Source organism: Petromyzon marinus, chromosome 37, assembly GCF_048934315.1.
Source record: "Petromyzon marinus isolate PM22_M1 ecotype Great Lakes invasive population chromosome 37, UKy_Petmar_22M1.pri1.0, whole genome shotgun sequence".
Taxonomy (NCBI): Eukaryota; Metazoa; Chordata; class Hyperoartia; order Petromyzontiformes; family Petromyzontidae; genus Petromyzon; species Petromyzon marinus.
The window spans coordinates 14,577,139-14,600,556 of record NC_133703.1 but is presented as its reverse complement, the minus strand read 5'-3'; the positions used below and the strand labels follow the sequence as shown (position 1 = coordinate 14,600,556).

At 49.6% G+C, this 23,418-nt stretch overlaps 1 protein-coding gene across 7 annotated transcripts in view; it reads right to left on the bottom strand.

Moving 5' to 3' along the window:
• Positions 1-23,418, bottom strand: part of LOC116949707 (caskin-1-like) — a 416,361-nt gene that overhangs the window by 52,240 nt on the left and 340,703 nt on the right. For 5 of the 7 annotated variants that reach the window (XM_032967321.2, XM_032967318.2, XM_032967319.2 and 2 more), the window contains exons 7-11: positions 15,154-15,262; positions 11,623-11,731; positions 10,888-10,982; positions 10,195-10,309; positions 1,617-1,709 (exon numbers count right to left, since the gene is read on the bottom strand). In XM_032967321.2, the coding sequence (XP_032823212.1) occupies positions 1,617-1,709; positions 10,195-10,309; positions 10,888-10,982; positions 11,623-11,731; positions 15,154-15,262 (521 nt within the window). The remainder of the gene's footprint in view (positions 1-1,616; positions 1,710-10,194; positions 10,310-10,887; positions 10,983-11,622; positions 11,732-15,153; positions 15,263-23,418) is intronic. The other 2 variants (XM_032967320.2, XM_032967324.2) reach the window with 1 other exon arrangement.

Below are 23,418 nucleotides of genomic sequence, written 5' to 3'. Positions count from 1 at the left end.
CCTGACGTTGGCGCTTTCTGCGTGGAGATTTTATGTCCTCCCCCCTGTTCTGAATGGGTTCTCTGGCTTCCTCCCATAGGTAAACAACAATAACAACAATGCAATTCGTGTTGGCCAAACATCCCTAAGGAGCAGGATCCCTCCTGACAAGAGTGCCTTTGTACGTATGTATGTGTGTGGAACTTCTTTCGCACCGTACATAGAAACCTGCGCACGTCTTTGGACTAAGTGTGGCTTTCCTGGATAAATAAGTACACATTATGCTCATTACTACAGTATAATGAAAATATTAATGGCAGTTATAATAATATCAAGAAGTGCAGAATTTCCTTTTACTTCTAGTAAAGGTAAATCACGCCATGACATAATATAGACTTGTAATGCGCACAGCATTCACCCGCTCTCGCAGCGAGAAAGCGACTCCGAGACACGAGGAGGAACCGCAGATGAGTGGGAAGGCAGCAGCCAGCACCGACAGTTCCCAAGCTCTTAAGTCCTCTACGTATTCAGGTGTCATCGGCCAATTAAACACCATTTTACATGTGGGGGGGGAAACCGGAACAATCCAGAGAAAACCCACACGTGCAAGGGGGAAACACTCTATCCCCATACAGACGGAATGGGTGGAGCCCACATTGTGCTGCACATAGCCAGGGAATTGCTGCTAATCAACGCCCCAACCCAGGGTAGGGAGTTTCAACGAAATCTGTGTGCGATCCAGCAACTCCCGCCTCCACAGTGCTGATTTACAGGCTACATGCATCACCACCACTGCCCGACTGGTGCTATAGACAAAAAGAATTACCTGAAACATCACTAAATTACAATCTCTTGCCCAATTGTTTCTAGTTTGACGTTTGCTTGAGAGCAGTCGGTAATGTGCCAAGGTTGTACGGGCTACTCCTCTGGGCCTAATTTGCTGCAAGGCGCTATGGGGCAATGAACACGACAGGCTGAATGAATGGATCTGTGTCGTACGTTAGGCTTGCTGTGCACGCGTGCTATGTTAGTGAGTACACGTGCGCGTGCACGCGTGCCGTGTGGGTGAACGTGCGTGCGTGCATTAAGGGTTGCTACCTCCGAGGTTGTGGGGAGTGGTGGCGCAGTGGTTAGCGCGCTGCGCTACGAACCCGGCTTTCCCGAGTTTGATTCCCGCTCACGGCCAACACCAGTGATGATTATCTGAATCGGTTCTGGGCTTCCCGTAGGTTGACTTAGCCTCAAATGAGTACCTGGTGTGATGTGTAAACATCACCGCTCGGGAGACAAAAGTGGCCAGGCGTGATGCCGGCCACCCACCCCCTCGTGTGCTGTGCCGGCCTTCATAGGTGCTACTCGCTAACAGCACTTGCCCCAACAGCTTGTGTAAGGCTATAAGGGGGGCGGGGATCTTTGTCTTTGCCTTTGTAAACGTGCGTACAAGCAATGTTCGTGTGCACGTGCACGGCCGCTTGCCTGCATGCATGCACACTACTGTCAGTGCGCGCCCGGAATAAGTGCGGGTTAATGATGTCAACGAGAATGAGTTGCGCGTGCGTGCGTGCTGGCTGTATTCGCGATCGCGCGTGTGGCACATCTCGACGTGCGTGCGTGCGGTTAGCGGTCCCCGCCAGTACCTGGACGAGGGAGCATGCTGCCGTTGGTGAGGCAGTGGCTGTGAAATGCCGGGCGGGACTGAGAGCTCGCCCTCAGCGAGCCGCAGGCATGCACTGGGCAGAGCAATAGAGACCACCGTCAAGACACGAGGCACGCGCCGCAGTACACAGCTGGTTAGTGACCCCCCCACCCCCAGCGGTGACCTGGCAGCCCCCCACTAGCGATCGCACGCGGGGGGGGGGGGGGGTCCCTACTCCATCACCGTCGCTAGCCCCATGAGCTCACAAAACCGCAAGGCTGCGATAGCTCAATGATGCCGTGCTCCGGTAGCTGGGGGGGGGGGGGGGGAAGCTGCACTGCATTACTCATTGGTTCACTCAAGTCGCTCGCTCGCCGGCGGTCAGTGACCTCCCTTCCACTCTTTATTTCACGACTACCACGGTTACTCTTCTCGTGAACGTCACTCGCCGATTCACTGCCAATCGCTCGCTCGCCGGCGGTCAGTCGCCTCCATATCACTCTTCTGCTGCTGCTGCTGCTACTACCATGGTCACTTCCTTGCCCCGTGACCTTCGCTCATGAATTCCTCCACCCGTGATGATGACCCAGTCTACCACATTGGCCGTTTTGTCTCCTCCACGCTTTGTTCAACCACCACCAACACCACCACCACCACCACACTCCAGGTGAAAACAACCCACTCATTCACCTACTCACCCATCCACTCGCCGCACTGCAGGGCCACAACAATTCTTCGACCAATATCATCCAACACGCCGGTGTGCTGTACTAGTGACGAATTTGCACGTTCTGTTTACGTGACAGCCCTTACTAGTTGGCTGTGTCGGGTGGTGGCGGGTTTAACGACACATTTATATATTTACGCGATCTAACCCAAAATAACCTTTATTATGCACGACACTTGTCTTCATGATTCTTTCTTCACCCTGTTCCACTATGGAATTCCCTCCCATTATCTGTTTTTTTCTCTTTCCTAGTTCTCATAATGAACCTTGCCCTTAACCTATTACAACTTGAATAGGGCTGTCTGTCACTGGCCCTACGGCGTTTTGGGCATATGCTTAGCAACCGTGATACAAAGTCAAAAAAATATATCCGCATATATTTGTGGACGGACAAACGGACCGTAACGTATGAATGTTGAACTTTTTTCGCACCGTACATAGCCAATCGTGCTACTGGGAGGAGCGGGGGAAGGACACCAAACTAAACACACAAAGCAGTTCTAAAGAAAGGAGTTTTCAATCTAGATTTTAAAAAGTGCTCAGCTCCAGTGGCTTCCTAATTTCGGAAGGAAGAGCGTTCCAGACGGCCACAGGAGCGCATCCGAAATCGCGCGAACGCAGTGACCATCCTTGCTCGACGGCCAGCAAAAAAGCCGCTGCTGTGAGGATGACCGCAGTCCGCGCGATGGTTGATGCTCCCAGACGAGGTCAGCAAGGCCATTGCAGTTCACTCGTGGTGAGCGCTTTGCGTGCGATGAGTGCCACCTTAGAACGCAGTCGCTCAGCAACCAGAGGCAGCACTGTACGGACACCGTGGGATCGTGTGACGTTGCCATTGAGGACGCGCGCGCGCACACAGGCTCCTGGCCATTCACCCCACATGTCTACCGTTAAACAATCAACGGTTAGCCTCTTGCAAAAGCAATTACAGCGTACACGTAAACCCACTTACAAGTCATCTTAATAAATGCCTCCCTTGTCACCTACCCCATTCTAATCTACCTGTGACACATCTGCATTGGGCGTAAACCAGTGGTGAGCACTAACCAGCAAACAGAACCTCCTGAAGTTGGGGCACCTAGCTTTGGAGATAATGCCACGTGAAGGCATGACAAAATCGCTCGTAGAGCCATTATAATTTATACCACATACAGACACTTATGGCATTAATGCCGCCATGCCTTGCCGTTGCGTCCTTCCGTTTGCCAGATACCCACACTTTTTTGCACCAGTGGCCCCTGCAGATCCAACGTATGTAAGTCTCATTGCCACTGCCTGGCTCTAGGCCTCCGCTCTGGTCACTATCTCCAGGTGCCCCATCGAATGTCTATCATGGCAGCCCACCCTCCTCTCTCCAGTGCACATCATCCTTCCATCGCAACCTCTTCTTCCTCGTGGCATCCGAAACTTTTTCTCGCCAGTTTCTATCCCGAACCTCCATGATGCTCATACTCTTTGGTTGTTTCGGTAAAGTCACGTAGGTAAAAATAAAAAAAAACAAAGTTAATCAAATCACGACGTTTCGGAGGCAACACAAGCTTCCGTCATCAGGTGTAACTAGCACAGCAAAATTGCTGATGTAATTTTGCTGTGCGAAACGTCGTAATTTGATTGACTTTATTTTTTTATTTCTACCTACGTGACTTTACCGAAAGAACCAAAGAGTATGGATCATTGCAGTCACGAAAACTTCAAATCTAGAATTCCATGATGCTCGTCCTCTCCCGACATTCTGACATCACCAAACGTGGGTCAGATTGTAGAGGATTCTAGAAAATCTATCGTGGAGGGCACTCACCCGGAAGGTAAAAGAAGGTGAAGTTGGGCAACAGAAAATAGCAACACGATTTGCAGGCAGTACGCAAGCGTCAAAGTGCCACACGAATGAAACTATTTTAAAAGATTTTGTAAAAAATGTTATCAGGTAAAGGCCCACTGAGCGACGTAACTCTTTTTCAGAAATGACATGGCCACAAACGATAGCTCAACGAAGTCGCATATCACGTGGAAATTTATAGTAGCCAAATACTCGAAATGCGTGACGTTGATTCTAAACGTGGAGGGAAAAAACCGGAGTACCCGGAGAAACATCCACGCGAACATAGAGAGAGAGAGAGAGACACGCAAACTCCAAATATACAGCAGGCGTCAGGGTTTGGGATCAAACTCACGACCTCCTCGTTACCAGACGAGGTAGTTAACATCTCGGCCCAGGCCTCGCTGAGTTTACCGTGGCCGCTCCCCAGGTGTAGCTCACGAATTGCGAGGAAAGTCCACCACTCCGGGGTTCGTGCTTAACCCTGGCCTCACCCTGCTCCCTTTTCTCTTTCCTGCCGTGTGGAGTAACACGAGGGTTGCCACCCGTCCTGGTGTTTCCCTGGATCAACATTTTAGCGAGGTGGCAACCGCCTTGGTAAATGGGTCAAGTCTTCCGGGGATACTGACAGCGCCTGTTGCGTAAGTCAAAACGCACCGCTCGAGACGATGCATTCACGTGCAGTTCTCCCCTATTCTGGTAGCGTAAGATACTCTTCTCGTCTCCCATGATATGTCCTCGTTTTTGTACAAGCAGAGGCGGCAAGCCTAAGTGAGCAGAATGTGGAGGAAGGTTAGGGTGGGGGGGTCACACGCGGTGTTTGAGATGTTTGCGCGGTGAGTGACATGCCGCTGCTCAATCCGACCTATTTATTTTGTTCGGTTGTCGATTTGTTATTTTCATGTTGCCACTTAACAAAAATACATTTGTCCGTGTGCTTGGAGAAGCGTCTTGAGGTCCTCGTATGTTTGGCAGTAGACGCAACGCATGGGTATTGACCCATGGTGTGTCATTGACCTCGGTGTGGAACTCTATCCCCTTCGCACATCCGCAACATCAAATGCACTCCGACTCGTAAGAAACATCTTCAGGCCTCTGTTTGTTTGGGTCAGGGCTTTCGAGCAGCCCTGAGCTTAGCTCCGCGCCTCTGAGTTGTTGACTTGTCTGCAAAAACCTGGCGCGTTATAAATGTCATCATCATTATTCATATCTATATATTTAGACACTTTACATGCTCAAATGATCGTTCCGATCGATAAAGTTCCCTCCGTGAAAAAACAAAACTGCGGCATCGGGATAACTGTTCACAACAACAGCGGGCACACCGCCAAACGGAAAGTGGAACGGTGGCGAAATTATCTGGTCGTGCATTGGACCCCAAGTCTCTTTTGAAAATGAAAATATATCAATCCATTAATTGTCATTGCAGTAATTTGCGGAAGGAGCAATGTATAATGTATGCAATCGTTAATTTGTTGATTGAAGAAGCCTTCAATGAAAAGAATATAGATTCCAGAGTGTTAGATTACACGTTGAAGTAAATACCGAATAATGTCAACTTTAATAAAAAAAAAATCTATGGAGGATAATACTAGGCATATTATTAAAATAGAATTACACCAATAAACCCAGCAATGTTGGATACTCTTAAAACAAAATAATCTATTGCAAAATTCACATCCACAGCGGTGGCCGGGCGGCTTACGCAGCCTGCACCCACTGGTGTGAGCGCGTGGCGCTGATATTCAGAGTTCATCCCCGCACTGCCACAGAAGATGAATGTAGCCTCCTAAGAGCTATACACTGGCTTAATAGTCACATCCTATTCTGTACATGGCCATTGACACACAAAGTGCCTGTTTGTGAATACATTAGTTAAGAGATAATAATTTAAAGCTCTTCGGCAATCCACTGCTGAATAATAATTAACACAATTTATATTGCGGCCTTATATCACGAACCGGATTAATTGTTTGATCGAGAACTCGGAGCAACAGAGCCAAAGCACAAAGTCCCTTGTACACGGCCTAAACAGGTGACAGCCCAGACAGGTGAGAGCCCAGACAGGTGAGAGCCTGAACAGGTGAGAGATGGACAGGTAAAAGCCCAAACAAGTGAGAGCCAGACAGGTGAGAGAGCCTGGACAGGTAACAGCCCGGACAGGTGAGAGAGCCTGAACAGGTGAGAGCCCGGACAGGTGAGAGCCCGGACAGGTGAGAGCCTGGACAGGTGAGAGCCCGGACAGGTGAGAGCCCGGACACCTTGAGCTGTTGCGTGAAGGTGGATGGTGGTGCTTGGATGCTGCTGCGTGTGCAGTGGGAGAGAGAGAGAGTCCCAGGCGATTGGCGCAGCCATGGAGAAACGCCGCTCAGCCAGGGCACTGCTGGTTCTGTGCATGATGGACCGATTGTTTAGGATGTGGCGCTTTTGCTGTGGCCAATAGAGTGAGAAGGGTGAAGGAGAGGTACGGTGGGAGACCTTGAGAGACAGAGAGAGAGGTCAGTGGCACAGGATAGTTTTTAGTGAAGCTATGAATGCCATACGGCTACGCCTGATGCCACAAGAGAACATCGAGACAGGTTCATCTTCTTTGGTTCTTTCGGTAAAGTCACGTAGAATGAGAATAAAATAATAAAATAAAACAATAAAATTCTCATGACGTTTCGGCCACAACACAAGTGGCCTTTGTCAGGTGAAGAAGGCCGCTTGTGTCACAGAGCTTCATTGAAGCTCTGTCGTCCTAACAGGTCTGTCCCATTCACCTGAAGAAGGCCACTTGTGTTGTGGCCGAAACGTCGTGAGAATTTTATCGTTTTATTTTATTATTTTATTCTCATTCTACGTGACTTTACCGAAAGAACCAAAGAAGATGAATCCTTGCAGTCACGAAAGCTTTAAATCGAAATCGAGACAGGTTGCTTTGTGTCCGTATGGATTGGGTAGCCACTCTAAATCGAAGTCCGAGTTCGGAAACGCAGCTGCTGGCTTCAGCGGACAAGCGTACAGCAAGCGTACACCAAGCGTACAGCAAGCGTACACCAATTGTACACCAAGCGTACACCACTCGTGGCTTCAGAGTGTGTCGCGCGAACCGCTCCGCCGCCGCTCCTCCACGCGGATATTAATCAAATGTAATCGTATTTGCATATAACCGTGAGAGCAAGGATCAATTCTCATTAACGAATCGACGCATCGTTACTTACCCAGTACCCGGCGCCAATCAAACACGACCGCGCGTGGCTGTCGCATTTCGACCGCCGCGTAAACCGTCTGCGCGTGCCATCCGAGCCTCCCAAACAAAACGCGACGCCGAGCTCTTGTTTCGCGTGCGGAAGCCACGTGGCCCCACCTACCCCCGTCTGAACGTCATGCGAATGCCTGACTTGACGACGGGGACGGCGTGCGCCGAAGGTGAACGATTCGGCACGTCGCCGCGAAGGTCGCGCACACCGGGGCAAAGCCGGTCGGAGAGTGCGGTGGGAAATGTCACGTCGCGCGATGACGAGCTCCCGGCAGCCCGCCCGACGATTCCCCAACATGAATATCAATCAGGCAGCTCTTAACGAACTCCCCTGCGATTCAACCTACGTTGTATTGCGAAGAGAGAGAGAGGGATAAAAAACTTAAGCCGGAAGAATTAGTTTGAATGCGGGTGTTCGGTGACGCTAGATGTGTTCAGGGGCTCGAGCCAAAGTCTCGGGGTCGTTTGCCACCGATTGTCAGACGGGTGTAGCCGCAAGCTCGCTCGATCTCTTCACCTCAAGACTGCGGCTGTGTGTTAAATGGGCTCCGATGTTTGATTGAGAAGCGATGAAATTAGTTTATGTTATAAATATTTAATCAATTTCCTGAATTGCCTGATGTATAACAAGACCCGGGGCTTTGTGTAAGGAGTTCTAAGCACCTTCACTTTGTTTATTGTCAGCGGCAAAAGTGGCGCAGCTTTGGGAGATATACACCAATCAGGACAGGTGGAAACGATGCATCCAATCATCGATTAATATCTCACCTTAAGCTCACAATAAATGCATTTAATCATGCGTGCAGGAATCGACGCTGTTCAAAATGGATATCTTGAAATTGGTTCACGTCACTCGGACATCCGTGAGAGGTGCTTACAACTCACCGCAAATGTTTACACGAATATTTGATTCTCATTCATTCGTGAATTTAAACTTGTAACGAGCGCAAATAATTTTGACAATTTAATATTTTTTTATTTTACCAGGTAAGGCCCGCTGAGCCCTGTAGCTCTTTTTCAGAATCCACAAGTGATAGCTCAACGAAGGTGGCTTATCATGGGCAAATTTATAAGCGGCCAAATACTCGTAATCGCCAAATACTCTCAATCGCATGATTCTAAATGTGGAGGGAAAAACCGGAGGACCCGGAGAAAAATCCATGCAACCACGAGGAGAACATGCAAACTACAAATATACAGCAGGTGTCAGGGTCGGGATCGAACTCACGACCTCCTCTACACCAGGAGAGGTAGTTAACATCTTGCAACCGTGGCACCCTAATCGGATAGCTGGGGATGGATGGAGTGGGCAGGGGCAAATTGTTTCATGGATGATGCCATGAGAATGAAATAGATAATTCTGATATCATAACAGGCTTTGCCCATGTGCTCTTGTGTAGCTACGAGCGGTGGCATCAATGCATCTCAAGGTCACGTGTTCCACAGGCGCTGTTTGCACTTTTTTTTACCGTGCGAGCGCCGACATTGTGGGGGTTCGCTCCGTCAAGGGTGGTGACTCGACGTAAAAAAAGGGGTTTCGCTAAGGAAACGATGCTGTTTCATGACGTTTGTGTGTTTTTTTATGAGCTTCATCCCTATTGACGGCCACAATTGCGGTGGGATTTACAGTTCTGAGGTTAGGCAAACGGAGTTTCACTAAAACACTGTATTATCATATACCTTGCTTACACAAGTCAACCATCAATGGATACATCTTTCGCGCTTCACAGTGTTTGCCGAGCATCGATCAAATGAGGCGGAACTTCACGGGGCTAACGGGGGCGCCTGAATGGCACCGACGTGACTTTTTGAGTTTCGAAACGTGAGGAAAGGTAAAACGTCGCGACAAACCTCTCTGCATCGTAACGCAAAACAGCGCGCCATCTGCACTGTGGCTACATTGGGCTGAGTTGACAAGAACAGCAAGAAGGCTTTCCAGTCCTCATGCCGTGCGTTCAAAGCCTTAGCAGGATCGACTCACGACCATCTTGCCATCGTTTTTCTGGGGCGAGTGAAAGAGTTGCCGAGTGAGTGAAGCCACAACCCCTTGGTTGGACATCAACAGTTGGTAGCCTTTTTTGTTTAAGACACGGAAGTCTTTTTTGTTCCACAGCGACGTGGATTTTTTGCCAGTGGTTCTGGAGTGCCATTGGGGGGGGGACAAAAGGACGAATGCAACAATGGTGGTTAGGATGGTGGAACTATGAGACAGGCACGTTCTGTTTACGTGACAAACCTTACTAATTGGCTGTGTCGGGCGGTGGCTGGTTTAACAACACATTTATATTTATGCGATCAAACAAAAAAATCTGTACAGTGTATTATGGATTTGTCGCGAAAGTATTATGAGATGTAAATTGGCGAAATGGTGAGCTAATTAGGAGGTACAGCACTTTCTTACATGACATATTCGTATTTTGGTTTGCTTGCAAGACGTTAAAATTATTGGATAATGACATGGTAACTGAGCTCACGAATAGAACACACAGAGCCACACTGTGGCTTGAAATTCATCACCAAAGAGAGAGATGAATACAGTATCTGTGTTGGCAATTCGGCTGGAGTTGTCCAGCAAGTGCAGAAATGGGACCGTACCACTTATGTTTGCCTGAGGTGGCCCAGGGAGTGGAGAAATGAGGCCGCACCATTTCTCTTCGCCTGGGGTGGTCCAGGGAGTGTATTAATGGGGCCGCACCATTTACGTTTGCCTGGGGTGGTCCAGATTGTTGAATTGAGACCATACCATGTCTGTTTACCCTGGGGTGTGGCACGTGAGTGTAGAAATAAAACCGTACCATTTCTCCGGCTGACCAGCTCCACGACGGACGGCGGAAAGAATCCAACGCGGTCCGCACCTCGGCTGTCCTGAATGTATCCCTTCCAGCGACCATCTGGATGTTGCTCCAACACCTACAAAGACAAAGATCCCCCGATAGCCTTTAACGGACTGTTGGGGCAAGTGCTGTTAGCGAGCATCTATGAAGGTCCACACAGTACACGAGGGGGAAGGTGGCCAGCACCACACCCGGCCTCCTTTGTCTCCCCAGTGGCAATGTTTACACATCGCACCAGGTACTCATTTGAGGCTGAGTCGACATGGTGGAGGCCCAGGACCGATTCAGATAATAATCGTCACTTGCACTGACTGCGAGCGGGAATCGAACCCCGGGTCGCCGGGTTCATGGCGCAGCGCGCTAACCGTTGCACTACCGCTCCCAACAACACCTACGCAACTATAGACAACTACCACGACCGACATCGTCATGTCTAAATGCAGAATAACATTTTGTATCGTGTCAAATATGCATGCGGTGAAACGTAGCCCACACGCTCGGCCATCGGAATGCCCAATCAGTGTCTTTGTTGCCGAATCGAGGGTGCTGAAACGGGCCACGCACGATGGGCCGCCGCACGATGACCTGGAGCTGCACGAACTTTCCGAGGGTTCCTACGAGCGGTGCGAGGAGGTGTGCAGAGTGCTCGCTCACCGTGATGACCTCGCCGGCCTTCACGCTCAGGCTCGTGGGGTCGTACACGTTGCAGTAATCGCGCAGCGCGCGCACCTGCAACATGCTCGTCGCCTCTGCAATGCAACGGCAGCCACGCGCAGAGCAGAGGGGACGAGCGGGCGCAGGTCAGCGAAACGTTCATGTCGAGGCAGCCCTCCCCCCAGACCGACCAGGTCCCTTTGCCGCCGGTTCAACCGCGGTGAGCGCTTGGGGTGGTGCCGGGGCCGGGGCCATCGCGAGCCAGGAGGTTGGGCCCCGTTGTTTTTTCCACGTGCAGGAGCGGCCGAGCCGCGCCGCATTGCGAAACGGCGCGGCGACGGTGTTGCCGACTGATGTGGCGTGCGTCGAACGCGTCAATTAGCCCTGGCCTCGGCCCCTGCCCCGCGGTCCCGAGGTAAATTCGGGTGCCTTGCGAGGCCGGCGGATTACGTTCTGGTCACGACTCGGCACGGCAAATAGCCAGTGGGAAACCGCCCTTGGTACAGGGGGATAATGGAGAGCGGGCAGGGTAAGTGTCCCTTTCAACTTTTGGACAGGAAAGGCAAACCCCATGCTGCTCCCTCTGTGCAGCGCACCACACCTAGTATGCCTCTCACTACGGCGATGGTCATAGCCCAACCTGGTAAATCCACACTTGTGTTAAAATATATATTTGTATTATAATTTTACTTTTCTCCCCTCCCTTTCGTCGATAATGGCACACGCTCTACTCACCACGAAGCATCTGCTTGATCTCCAGGCAGGCCTGTGACCCCGTGAACTGGTTCACGATGTCCAGCGCTGTTTGGTTGTACGAGTTCCGGATGTGAACGTTCACTCCACTCTACGAGACAATGGACGATGGGCACCACAACAGTAAGGGCTTCATCGCCACCCACGCGCCACAGCCCCGACTGTAAAATCACAATGTAATTATTGTCATTCAATCACCATTTGGAAGATCCATAACAGTACCATTTATATTGAACCTAAAAAACTCAATAAGCATTGCAAAGATAATGTCCCTGTTACGTTGATATTGATCCTGACTGATGGTCATGATGACGATAAAGGTAATGATCATAGTTAGTTATTTTTCTTCATGAAAGCCTCAAGACCCGTTTTTCAGGAGGGTACTGGACTGTGAGTGAACCCATCACAGCCGGTGGCATTTGAACACAATTCACACGTGGCTTCTTCTGCAAACGTCGCACTCGGGCCTGACTAAAGTGCAGGCCAATTCCATCTGCTCGAGTGCAGCAATTACAGTCACGACTGCTAGCCGCTGCCACTGCAAGCCCCTCCCCGCATGTGTGACTCTCAGGTGTATGTTTAACCTGTCTCGTGGTTTAGCAAAGCCCCGTAAAACCCTGCCTTCACATGTAACATGCTTGGCCACTTTGGCCGGGTGGCCATTGAAAATGAGCTTCTTGTCTCAAGGGGCCTAACCTGACACCAGCAGGCAACCCGTCTCCTTCACATATCTGTCTCTCCAAACAGAAAATAAATTTCTTACATAGCCCATCAGCCGCACGGCCCTCTGGGAGTTCATAATATCAGCAGCGTTCATTTCAAATTCTGGACCGGTAGGTCAGTTCCGTGAGATGTTTCGGACATTTTTCGGCATACATTTTGCATACTGTGAGGAAACTGGAAACACCTGAAGAAAATCCATCTCTTATAAGAGAATGCAACTCAAAATAATACACGGACAGATCAAGAGTGTACTTGCTGTACTATCTTGACTTAAAGCTTTCGTGACTGCAGGAATTCATATTCTTGTGTCTTTCGGTAAAGTAACATAGATAGGTTCAAAGAAAATAACAAAAAACTACGACGTTTCGATTGCAACACAAGCAATCGACATCAGGAGAAAAAGAGCGGGAAAGCTGCTGAGGCAGGCTGTTTTAAAGGTTTGAAATGGGTGTAGCCCAAGGGTCATAAACGAAGTGGGTGGGGCTAGTGATAACCTCACTACGTGACTTTACAAAAGACCCAATAATACTTGCTGTACTGTCATATACTAGCCACAAGGGAAACTTGATCACTATCTGCCAGAATATTTACAGATTAGAAACTATGGTATATGCAAATGACATTGTGCTTCTTACATTTGGGCAAATGGAGCAAACACAAACTGGATAAACACGATAGAGAGATACCAAAAACAACGCAAACAAGACATGAAAGACATGACAGAAATGAATTGTTTTTCAATCCAACCGTGGCTCTTGAATTGTCACAGTTCGTGCGGTGGCTGCAGAGGCGGGGGTCGCTTCCGCCCTTAGACTTTAACAATCACTTATCATCCTACAGAGCGATCTGGTAGTCACCTCCTCACAGGAACGAGCGGGCAGCAGTGACAAACGAACCGTGGGGCTGCGTCTAAATTGTCCCTGTGGCGAGCAAATGTCTTAGTGTGAGCACAGTGCTAGAAATTCATTTTTCATTGCAGCCGTCCAACTCGCTCAGCTCATTGGAAGGGCGACGAAGGTGGACAAAATTATGATGACGATGATTAACTGATCCTGCTTCCTATGGTGGAGATGATGATAATGATGATGATGTTGTTAGGATTGTTGCTACTGCTGACATTTGAATCTCCTGCTATGTACAATGATGATGATGATGGAGATAAAATTGATGCGGAAGCAGGTCTGGCTCCAGCTCCTCACAGATGGGGGTGGCTAGTAGATCCGTTGTATGGGCCACCGTAACAGCTGGATTATTATTATGCTTGTCTACCTATGAGAGCCTCACTGAGTCTTATGCCTCTGTTTTCAGGAAGGTCCTGCCAAGTTTTCTCAGTCGGGGTGATGTTGTTGGGGGCACCACGGTGGAAATATGTTAACTACCTCACCGGGTATACAGGAGGTCGTAGGTTCGATCCCGACCCTGATGGCTGGATATTTGGAGTTTGCGTGTTCTCCCCGTGGTCGCGTAGATTTTCATCCGGGTCCTCTGGTGTTTTCCCTCCACATTTAGAAACATGCGTTTAGAGCATTTGGCTGATAGAAAATTCCACATAGGCCATTTTGTCGAGCTATCATTTGTGGCCAGGTCGCTTTGAAAAAAATAGCTACAGTATATAGCTCAGTGGGCCTTACCTGGGAAAATAAAAATAGTTTATAGTTCAGTTTGCTATGCAGATTAAAATTTAGTCATTTGCAGTGTAACCAAATTTGGCAATTTCAGACCATGACGCCGTCACACGATGGCCTGCTGTTGCAAACGACGTTACCGTCACCGAAATTGGGCTTCATCTAATCAAGGTTTTCTGTGATTTCGGCTTGAGAACAATTCCATGAGCTTGCAGAGATGCTTTATGCCAATGGCGCTCAGCCGAGCGAATGTGTCTTCTGAAAATAGTCCGATGTTGCGCGAACGATCGTTCAGAGGGCAAACGCTGAGGAACGAATCTGCTCTTTGGGAGCCACCGAGTCAAGATAATTGGTAAGTGATGCACCAGAGAAAGGTTTACGAATTCAGCAAAGCTGCCCTACGGAGTCAACAGCCCGTAGTTCCTCCTGCAGAAAAAAACGGTGTCAGGCTTTCCGGCGTTAATATTTTATTTTTAGAATTAGAATATTTTAAAATTTAACCCGATGAGTACAGGTTATATCTTTCAATGCTAAACTTAAATGAAAGTAGAAAATTACGTGACCAATTTACCCGAATGATATCTAAAATAAAGACTGCGATTTGTGCTGAAGATATTATATCCAGTGTATCTGCGGGCTGTATGTCTTGGGCCATTGACAGCTTGTTGTTTCTCTTCAACGTGACTTTACCGAAAAAACTAAGAATATGAATTACTGCAGTCACGAAAGCTTTAAATCAAAATTTAGCTTGATTAAAGTCCAGGCCAAGGATATTGTCGCTGAGCTTAGGAGGCTAATTTGTACTTGGGGAAATCAGCCCAGACATTGAAATCCCCCCCCAAAAAAGAAATCGGACTCCAGTAGCAGGATCGCACTCAGCTCAAGCATTTCATCCAGCCAACCGGAATTCCAAACCCGCAGACCTCTGCAACAAGCGGCGAACGGCACCACCCACCGGGCCGCAGCGTCACCGGGGCGGGGGGGGGGAGTGGGGGGGAGTGGAACGTTGAGGCTGCGGTGGTGCGGGCGACGGCGCTGAGGGTCACGAAGGGACATTTGACGGCACGGCGCCCACCCCCCCAGCGTCCCGCCGAGCGCCGCCCGCGGTGCGGAAAGAGGCAGGCGGCGTGGCCCCGGTGTGACCTCGCGGGCACCTGGCTCTCACCTCGATGAGCAGGCGCACCGCCTCGGTCTTGCCGTAGAGGGCGGCCTCGTGAAGCGCCGTGCCCACCCGCGTCTGCCGGTTCACGTCCACGCCCGCCAGGATCAGCATCCTGCGTGCGGTGAACACGTGCGCGCAAACCCGCAAGGAATCGTCTACTGCATGACGAGAAAGTATCTCGACGATGGACTCGTGGGCACAATCTCAACAGCTCTGAATGATTGCACAGAATACACCACACAAAGACAAAGATCCCACCCCCCCCCCCCCATAGCCCGAACAGACTGTTGAGGCAAGCGCTGTTAGCGAGCAGCAGCGTCTACGAAGGTTGGCGCGGCACACGAGGGGTGAGCGTTCAGCACCGCGCCCGGCCACCTTTGTTTCCCCAGTGGCGATGTTTACACACCATGCCTGCTACTCATCTGAGGATGAGTCGACCTAAGGGAGGCCCAGAACCGGTTCAGATAATCATCACTGATGTTTGTGGCCACGAGCGGGAATCGAACTTGGGTTGACGGGTTCGTAACGCAGCGCGCTAAGCTCTACACTACCGCTCCCGACAAGATGCACACATACACACACACATGTAACTGACACGTACGGGCATGCACAGTCACACATACAAGAACAAATGTCTTTACACGAGATTATATAAAGCAATATACAACAATATAGATCTTGACCCAAGGTAAAAAAAAAGTTTATTCTACCCCTCTTCTTTCGGTAAAGTCACGTAGAATGAGAATAAAATAATAAAATAACAGCTCTGTCGTCCCGACAGTTCTGTACCTTTCACCTGAAGACGGCCGCTTGCGTTGTGGCCGAAACGTCGTGAGAATTTTATTGTGTTATTTTATTATTTTATTCTCATTCTACGTGGTGACTTTACCGAAAGAACCAAAGAAGATTAATCCTTGCAGTCACGAAAGCTTCAAATCGAAATGTATTCTACCCCTGTTCAAAGAAGCAATGATGTGGCACTCATTACTGTTCGTGGCCCAGAGGCATTGTGAACATTTCATAATTCCACGGTGGTAGTCAGCCGCTCTCTCCATACGATGACCAATATTGACTTCCCACAACTTAGTAAACGGTTCCACTAAAGCAGTCGTTAAGCGAGTATAGGAAATACATGTGAAAGGCTTAATTCGTTCCAATTACATCGAAAGTTAGATATTTTCACCAAAAAAACATATTTTACAATCTAGATTTGAAGCTTTCGTGACGGCAGGAATCCATACTCAGGTTCTTTCGGTAAAAGTCACGTAGGTATAAAATAAATCACGACCTTTCGATTGCAACACAAACAATAATCATCAGGTGGGAAAACCACAGCCAAACATTTTCTTGATGTGGTTTTCCCACCTGATGATGATTGCTTGTGTTGCAATCGAAACGTCGTGATTTATTTTAATTTAATTTTATACCTATGTGACTTTACCGAAAGAACCAGAGAGTATACTTTACAATGTTGAAACAATGGATATTAAGACATGAAGATATTAAGAACGGTATAAACACATAATATAAAAAAACATGGTTAATCAATGCATCAATTAATACTTATTGTACCTACAACAGCCCGTCGTTCACAGGGGAATAGTCGGTAAGCGGACACATTGGGCTCTATGGAGGCCCGTCGTTTAGCGATTAGTTGTTAACAGGGGTGGTCATTAAGAGGTGTTCTACTGTATTTTATCGTCCCCCGAAGGGATGATGGGCTGAGGCAGCCCCAACCACGATTTGAACTCGCAGCCTTCAGACCGTGCGACCGACTACCAATCCGCCAGTACGTTGGTATTCATTGAGTGTCACGTAAGCACACGCACGTAAAAACAATATGTATATAAACTTTCATTCGAGTGGGGCAAGCACACATTTTGGGATGTTTGTCAAAATCTTTTTAGTGTTTTTACATGCCCTGGAAGGAAGCTGGAGCGTCTGTGAAACATTTACAAGCGGCTGGGTAAAAAGCTGACAGGCCACGCAAAACAAGTCATTAACCTACTTACTGCACTTGCCAGCCTTCTATGTCACCTTGTCTCCCAGTGGGTAGGTGACTCACGCACGCACTCCCAATTATCAGCGTAACAATGTAAATAAATGCTGCAATTGCAGGCGATGATTAGATAATTCAAATTATATATTTCTTTTATTGCCATATTTTTTCCATCTATCTTGGACCATTTCTGAAGGGTGGTTTCCCTCTCGGTTGTATAGTTGTATTCACTATAATAACCTTAAACACAACTGTTTTGCATAAGTAAAAAAAATATATGGATTCTTAAACGTGTGGTGCCATGCAAGCCCTTCAATAATCGCATATAACCCTCCGGAAACAGATACACCGATGTTTCGTTATAGTCCCTAACCATCTACACATGGTCCACCAACCCCACCTCGGACCGCAGCAACATAATCACGATGGGACACTCCTTACCAAGGTGGCGAGTTTCCGTGTCGCTCACGCTCGCGCCACGACGTTCCACAAGCGCGGCGATTGGATCAGCGAGCTAAGGGGTCACGCCGTGGAAACGACCACCGTGCGAGCCCTGCTTAGGCGAGGCATGCTTTGAACCCGGCGACCCTGGTGGGTGCTGGCATATAGAAATAAAAAAATAACTTCCACAGCAGAAGATTAACTCACTGGGCCTGAGAAAGCTAAGCCGACGCGGGATCTGGAAGTGACAGCACTCGCGGCCTGCGGCGCTGTCATCTAGACAACGTAAGTGTCCGCACACCTCGTGCCTCATCCCGGGAGCCAGCCTTCGCAAGTTTCCGAGACCTCGCTGTCTTGCTATTCTGAGCAGATGTCAAAGCTCGCAAAATGTGAAGAGACGTCGCGAACGTACATCCCTTGGACCCCCGGCGCTCCCACTCCCCCCCTCACCCCGTTCCACGGCAAATTGGTGGGAAGTGAAAAGTAAACAAATCAATAATCAAAGCGCGCATGTCGCACAGTGTCCTGACCGCACCTGATGTTGGTACCTGGTCTGGAGTGATTGGAAGGCATGGGCCAGATCAGCTCAATAACAACGGCAGGAGGCTGCTAGATTTTTGTGTAGCCCATGGGCTTGTAATTACCAACACGCTGTTCCGGCATCGGCCCATCCACAAAACATCATGGATGCATGTCGGGTCCAAGCAAGAACATCTGTTTGACTACATAGTGACGGAACAGCGGATGCGGGCCCATGTCCTTGGCACCAGGACCTATCGTGGAGCTGATCTGCCCACTGACCATCGACTTGTCATATGTAAGATGCGCCTGCCATTCTTCCACTCCGGTGGCGGGTGTACACCCAGGACCCCATTCAAACCCATAGTGGCATGGTCTCAGCTAGCTGATGAAAGTTACAAACGGAAATATTATCACCGCTTGCTGCTGCGGTTGGCATCGTCCCAGACTCCTCCGGATGTCGAGGGGAAATGGGCGAGGTTTAGGACTGTGGCTCATGCAGCTGCAATGGCTGATTTGGATACACGGTCCAAACCTCCCCAGAGACCCTGGCTGACAGAGGAGGTGTTCAGGCTGGCTGAGAAAAAGCGACAGGCCCACTCTTATCGGCTACAGCATCCCACGTCGGAGAATGAGGAAGCTTACCACAGCCTTCGCTCGAAGGTTCAGAAAGCCGTGAGGCACTGCAAGGATGGGTGGTGGTCGCAAAAAAGTAACCTGCAGCGCCACATCTATTACCATCATTAGAGGAAAGAATGGTAATCCAATCTCCGACCCCCAGGAACAGGTTCACAGATTTGCTGAGCATTTCTGTGAGGTCCTGGGGGAGGAGAAATCCCTCAGCCTGGAAAACAACATGGCACAAAGTGGGGATGACCCTGCCGAGGCTGCTGTGCCTCAAATATTGGAAGAAGTCACCCTCTGTGAGTGGCTGGATGAGGTGCGATCTGTTGAGGAAGTACTGAAGGCGATCCGGAGTCTGAGATCAGGAAAGGCACCGGGCCGAGGTGATCTCCCAAGCAAAATGCTGAGGGAGGGTGGCGTTTGTGCACAGACTGCCCTACATGACATCATAACAACAGTCTGGACCACTGGACGGGTTCCGCAGGATTGCAAGGATGCCCTGGTGGTCCCCCTCTTTAAGAAGGGGGACCACCAGTGTGCCGGGAAAGGTCCTGGCAAGGATTATTCAACATCACCTTGCTAGGCACGCTCAGGAGAGGCATGCGGAGCCCCAATGTGGTTTCAGGAAAGGGCGGTCCTGCACAGATGCCATATTTTCTGTTCGTCTGCTACAGCAGAGGTGTAGTGAATTCCAACAAGACCTACTTCTCTGCTGTATTGACCTGGTCAAGGCCTATGATACCATCAGTAGGCCTGGGCTCTGGGTTGTTCTTCGTGCTTTTGGAGTCCCTGACACTCTGCTCATGATCATGAAGGACCTTCATGATGGTGAGTGGGTCCGGGTAAAACTACGTGGCCGGGAGTCGGAGCCATCCCTGTATACCTTGGGGTGCAACAGGGATGTCCTCTGGCTCCCACATTATTTAACATCTATTTCGCCCACGTAGTTTGTGAAGCCTTCAATAGCTGTACCGGAGGAATTTCCACCTGGTACAGATACAATGGGAGGCTGATCGGTGCCCAGGTGCGGTCAAGGGATGACTCCCTATTGCTGAATCATGTTATGTATCCTGATGATCTGGTAATTGCTGCTCACTCAGAGGAGGAGTTGGAGGTGCTGCTGCTGAACCTGGAGCTTGCCACTAAGAGGTGGGGCCTTACCATCATCCCCACGAAAACTAAGCACCTGTCTGGGTATTTTGTACCATCGGACAATCCACCCACACATCACCAATTGGTGATAGGGCAGTTGTGGAGAGAGTGGAGAGTTTCCCATACCTGGGCAGTGTGCTCATGATTGGCTCCGGATTAACAACAGAGGTCTCACTCCGAATCAGTCGAGCGGCATTATCATTTCATCGGTTGCGTAACGCTGTGTGGAAGCTACCTGGTCTGTCGCTCCGCACGAAGCTTCAGGTCTTCTCGGCCACAGTCATTCCCTCCCTTCTCCACGCTTGCGAAACGTGGACCCCCCCTCATGGAACATCTTCGCCGGTTAGAAACATTTAGGCTGGCCTGCCTACAATCCATCCTGGGTTTAACCAGGCTGAGGAGCTCACAAATCCCTGAAAGATCTGGACAAAGTCCTATCAGTGAGCTCCTCCGGTGGGCAAGGCTGCAGTGGCTGGGTCATGTAGCCCGCATGCCCAGTAACTGCATGCCTAAACAGCTTTTGTTCGGCCGGATTGAGGGGGATAAACGGGCGCGGCACGGGTTAGAGAAGAGATGGAGTGATGTGGTACAGGAGGATGTGGAGCTGAGTGGACTTGCCGATGACTGGTACCAGCGGTGTCAAGATCGGCCTCTGTGGAGGAGGCTCGTGAATGACGCTACTGGGCAGTTGGAGGCAGTCGCCCTCCAACAACAACAGAGGGGGGAGGAGCGACGCTCACAACAACGAGCGGAGCGCCGGGTGGCTAAAGCACAGCAAGTTGGCACAGTAGGGGGCACAGGTGGTGCATCAGCCGGTCATCTCAGTCAGTCGACCCGTGGAACCTGGGTCTGCCCCGTGACATCCTGCCAGCGGGCGTTCGACACTTCACGTGGCCTCAACGTGCACATAGTCTGGCACAAGCGTCGTGTTGACGTCACCGCCACTTAGTGGTTGTTGTTGTTAATCTTACCTGCAGCCTGATCCCATCAGATCTCAGGGGGCAGGGCGGCACCGTTTTGGCACTTGAAGGTGTAGCCAGCAGAGGAGGTGTCTGGCCGACTGGCGCGACACACCGGTTGGCTGAGATTGCCTCCTCGGCCCTTCAATGCTGGGAGCTTCATCAAAGCCTGAAGAGGTTCCCAGCGTGTGGAGTGAAACGTTGGACATCGTGCTGAAATAATGCTGTACAGCACGAGCCAAAAAACCCAGGAAGTGGTACCGCCTGCCTAGTTTATTTGGACATGGTGGCTTGGTACTTCACCACTGATTGGTGACCAAGTAACCGTGAAGTAACAAACTGTAGCTGTGAAACACTTGCCAAGAGATGGGCAATTCAATAAATAAACGTGGATAATAGGATGAATATCCTACCGCGTTCTCTTATTCGCAAAGAGACATGGGAATAACAGATGATCGTAAACTGCAAGAGACCAATTTTGGGTGACTTATTCACGAATACATTTGGATAACAGGATTGATTTTATCCTCAACCCCTTTAACCAACGTAAGAGTGACTAATGTATCAGTTCAAGCAAATCACTTATTGCTCACTCCAATTACTAAAACATGATGATAATAATACTCATTTATATCCCTTTACCAATTCACTGCTGGCTGAAGGCCTCCCTTTTGCCATGTCTTTTAAGGTTTTTGTTTTCCCATACTTCACCACACTGGTGATTGCGGGTTGGTGTAGGGTTTCCAGGACCAGTGCAGATGTCACTCGCCAATGACGTTAGCCATCGAAACACAGGACCGCCGGGTTCATAGCGTGGTGCGCTAACCTCTGGCGCCACCACTCCTGCCTCGGTGATGCACCCCTCGTGGAATGCTTTTTTGAGACTTCCCTGCCCGAATGATCACGAAGCTGCCTTTAAGCAGCAAGTGGTGGCGAGCACGCTGGGAAAAATTGCAACCATGCGAGGGGTGAGCGTTCAGCACCACGCCCGGCCACCTTTGTTTCCCCAGTGGCGATGTTTACACACCATGCCTGCTACTCATCTGAGGATGAGTCGACCTAAGGGAGGCCCAGAACCGGTTCAGATAATCATCGAAACACAGGACCGCCGGGTTCATGGCGTGGTGCGCTAACCGCTGGTGCCACCACTCCCGCCTCGGTGATGCAACACGGTTTCACGTGTGAACCAGGCTGGCTTTGACAAAGTCACGGGAGCGCAAGAGAGCGGTGCGTTCCCCGTGCACGCTGCAACAACAACAAAAAAGCTGTTTCAGAGCAGAGAATGAAACCGCTCGGCGAGATTTGCGCTGAGCACGTGACAAGCTCCAGTCAGAAGCCCGCCCCACCAAACCACCCCGCGTCTTCGGCAAGAACGTTTGACAGCTTTTTCCCCCTTTTCACCAGTTGGAGGAAAATGATTTCTGTTAAATTTACATGAGGACGCACTTTCTCTTCGATATATTTTTCCGCTGTTCCGTCACCATGTAGTCAAACAGAAAATACTGCAGCGTTTAATACGAAGGCCGATCAACGCGTCTTCGTGAGACGTTTGATCTAAACGAGGCTTCAAATTGAAAGTGTGTCGTTTTTTTGGCTTCCGATGAGTTTTAAGGAATAATAAATGAATTGCGAGCGGGCGTATCGGTGAGAAAGCGACAGCGTCTAACGTGCGGCGATGACACATTTGAGTTGCACGGCATTTATTCTATAAAGTATTCGTATATTGTCTATTCTCTTTCATTGAATTGAACAACAATAAAGAGGAAGAACGAAGTGTGTTCATTCATTTCTCTTTAAGCCGTCATTTTAAATTACCTTGACTTTCAAAATGTCATTCTACTTTCGATCATCATCATCATCATCGTCCATCCACTGCCAGATGAAGGCCTCCTCAAGCTGCCATCACATCTCATGATCCTGCGATGCAGTCATCCACCCATAGCACCTGCACATAAACAGATTTCATCACTCCATCTCCTGACGTCCTCTCAGACAAGTTCCATTCCTTTTCCTTCACGGCGTTGATGACTAACATCATAGAAAATTGACCACCTCAAATCCTAGTCGGAGGGCTACCTCAGCTCACCATCACTGCATGGTCAAGAGTAGTTGTACTAAGGGCAGAATGGCCTCCTCCATGGTAAACATGAGATTTCCACTGTTAACTCAGTGGAGGTGCACGAATAATATTATTTAGATTCAATCCTAACATCATCGCCATCAGCCATTTTGTATCTACTGCAGGATGAAGGCCTCCCCACGCCGTTTCCATCACGCACAGTCTAGAGCTGCTACCATCCATCTCACTCCCTCACGTCTCGCTCCCCCGTGCCTCGCTCCCTCATATTCCGCTCCCTCACGTCTCACTCCTGATCTCATTGCTCCATCTCTGCGGTGCTCATCCTACGTCCTCTCCTTTGAGCGACGTTCCACCACCAGTCTCGTCCACTGACCATCATCCAATCTAGTGACGAAAAAAACAAAACTTAGCACTCGCATAGAATCTAGTTTGTTAGGTGGGCGTAGCTACACCAAATCCTTATTTTTCATTCAGCAGGAGTCAGGAGGTCAGCA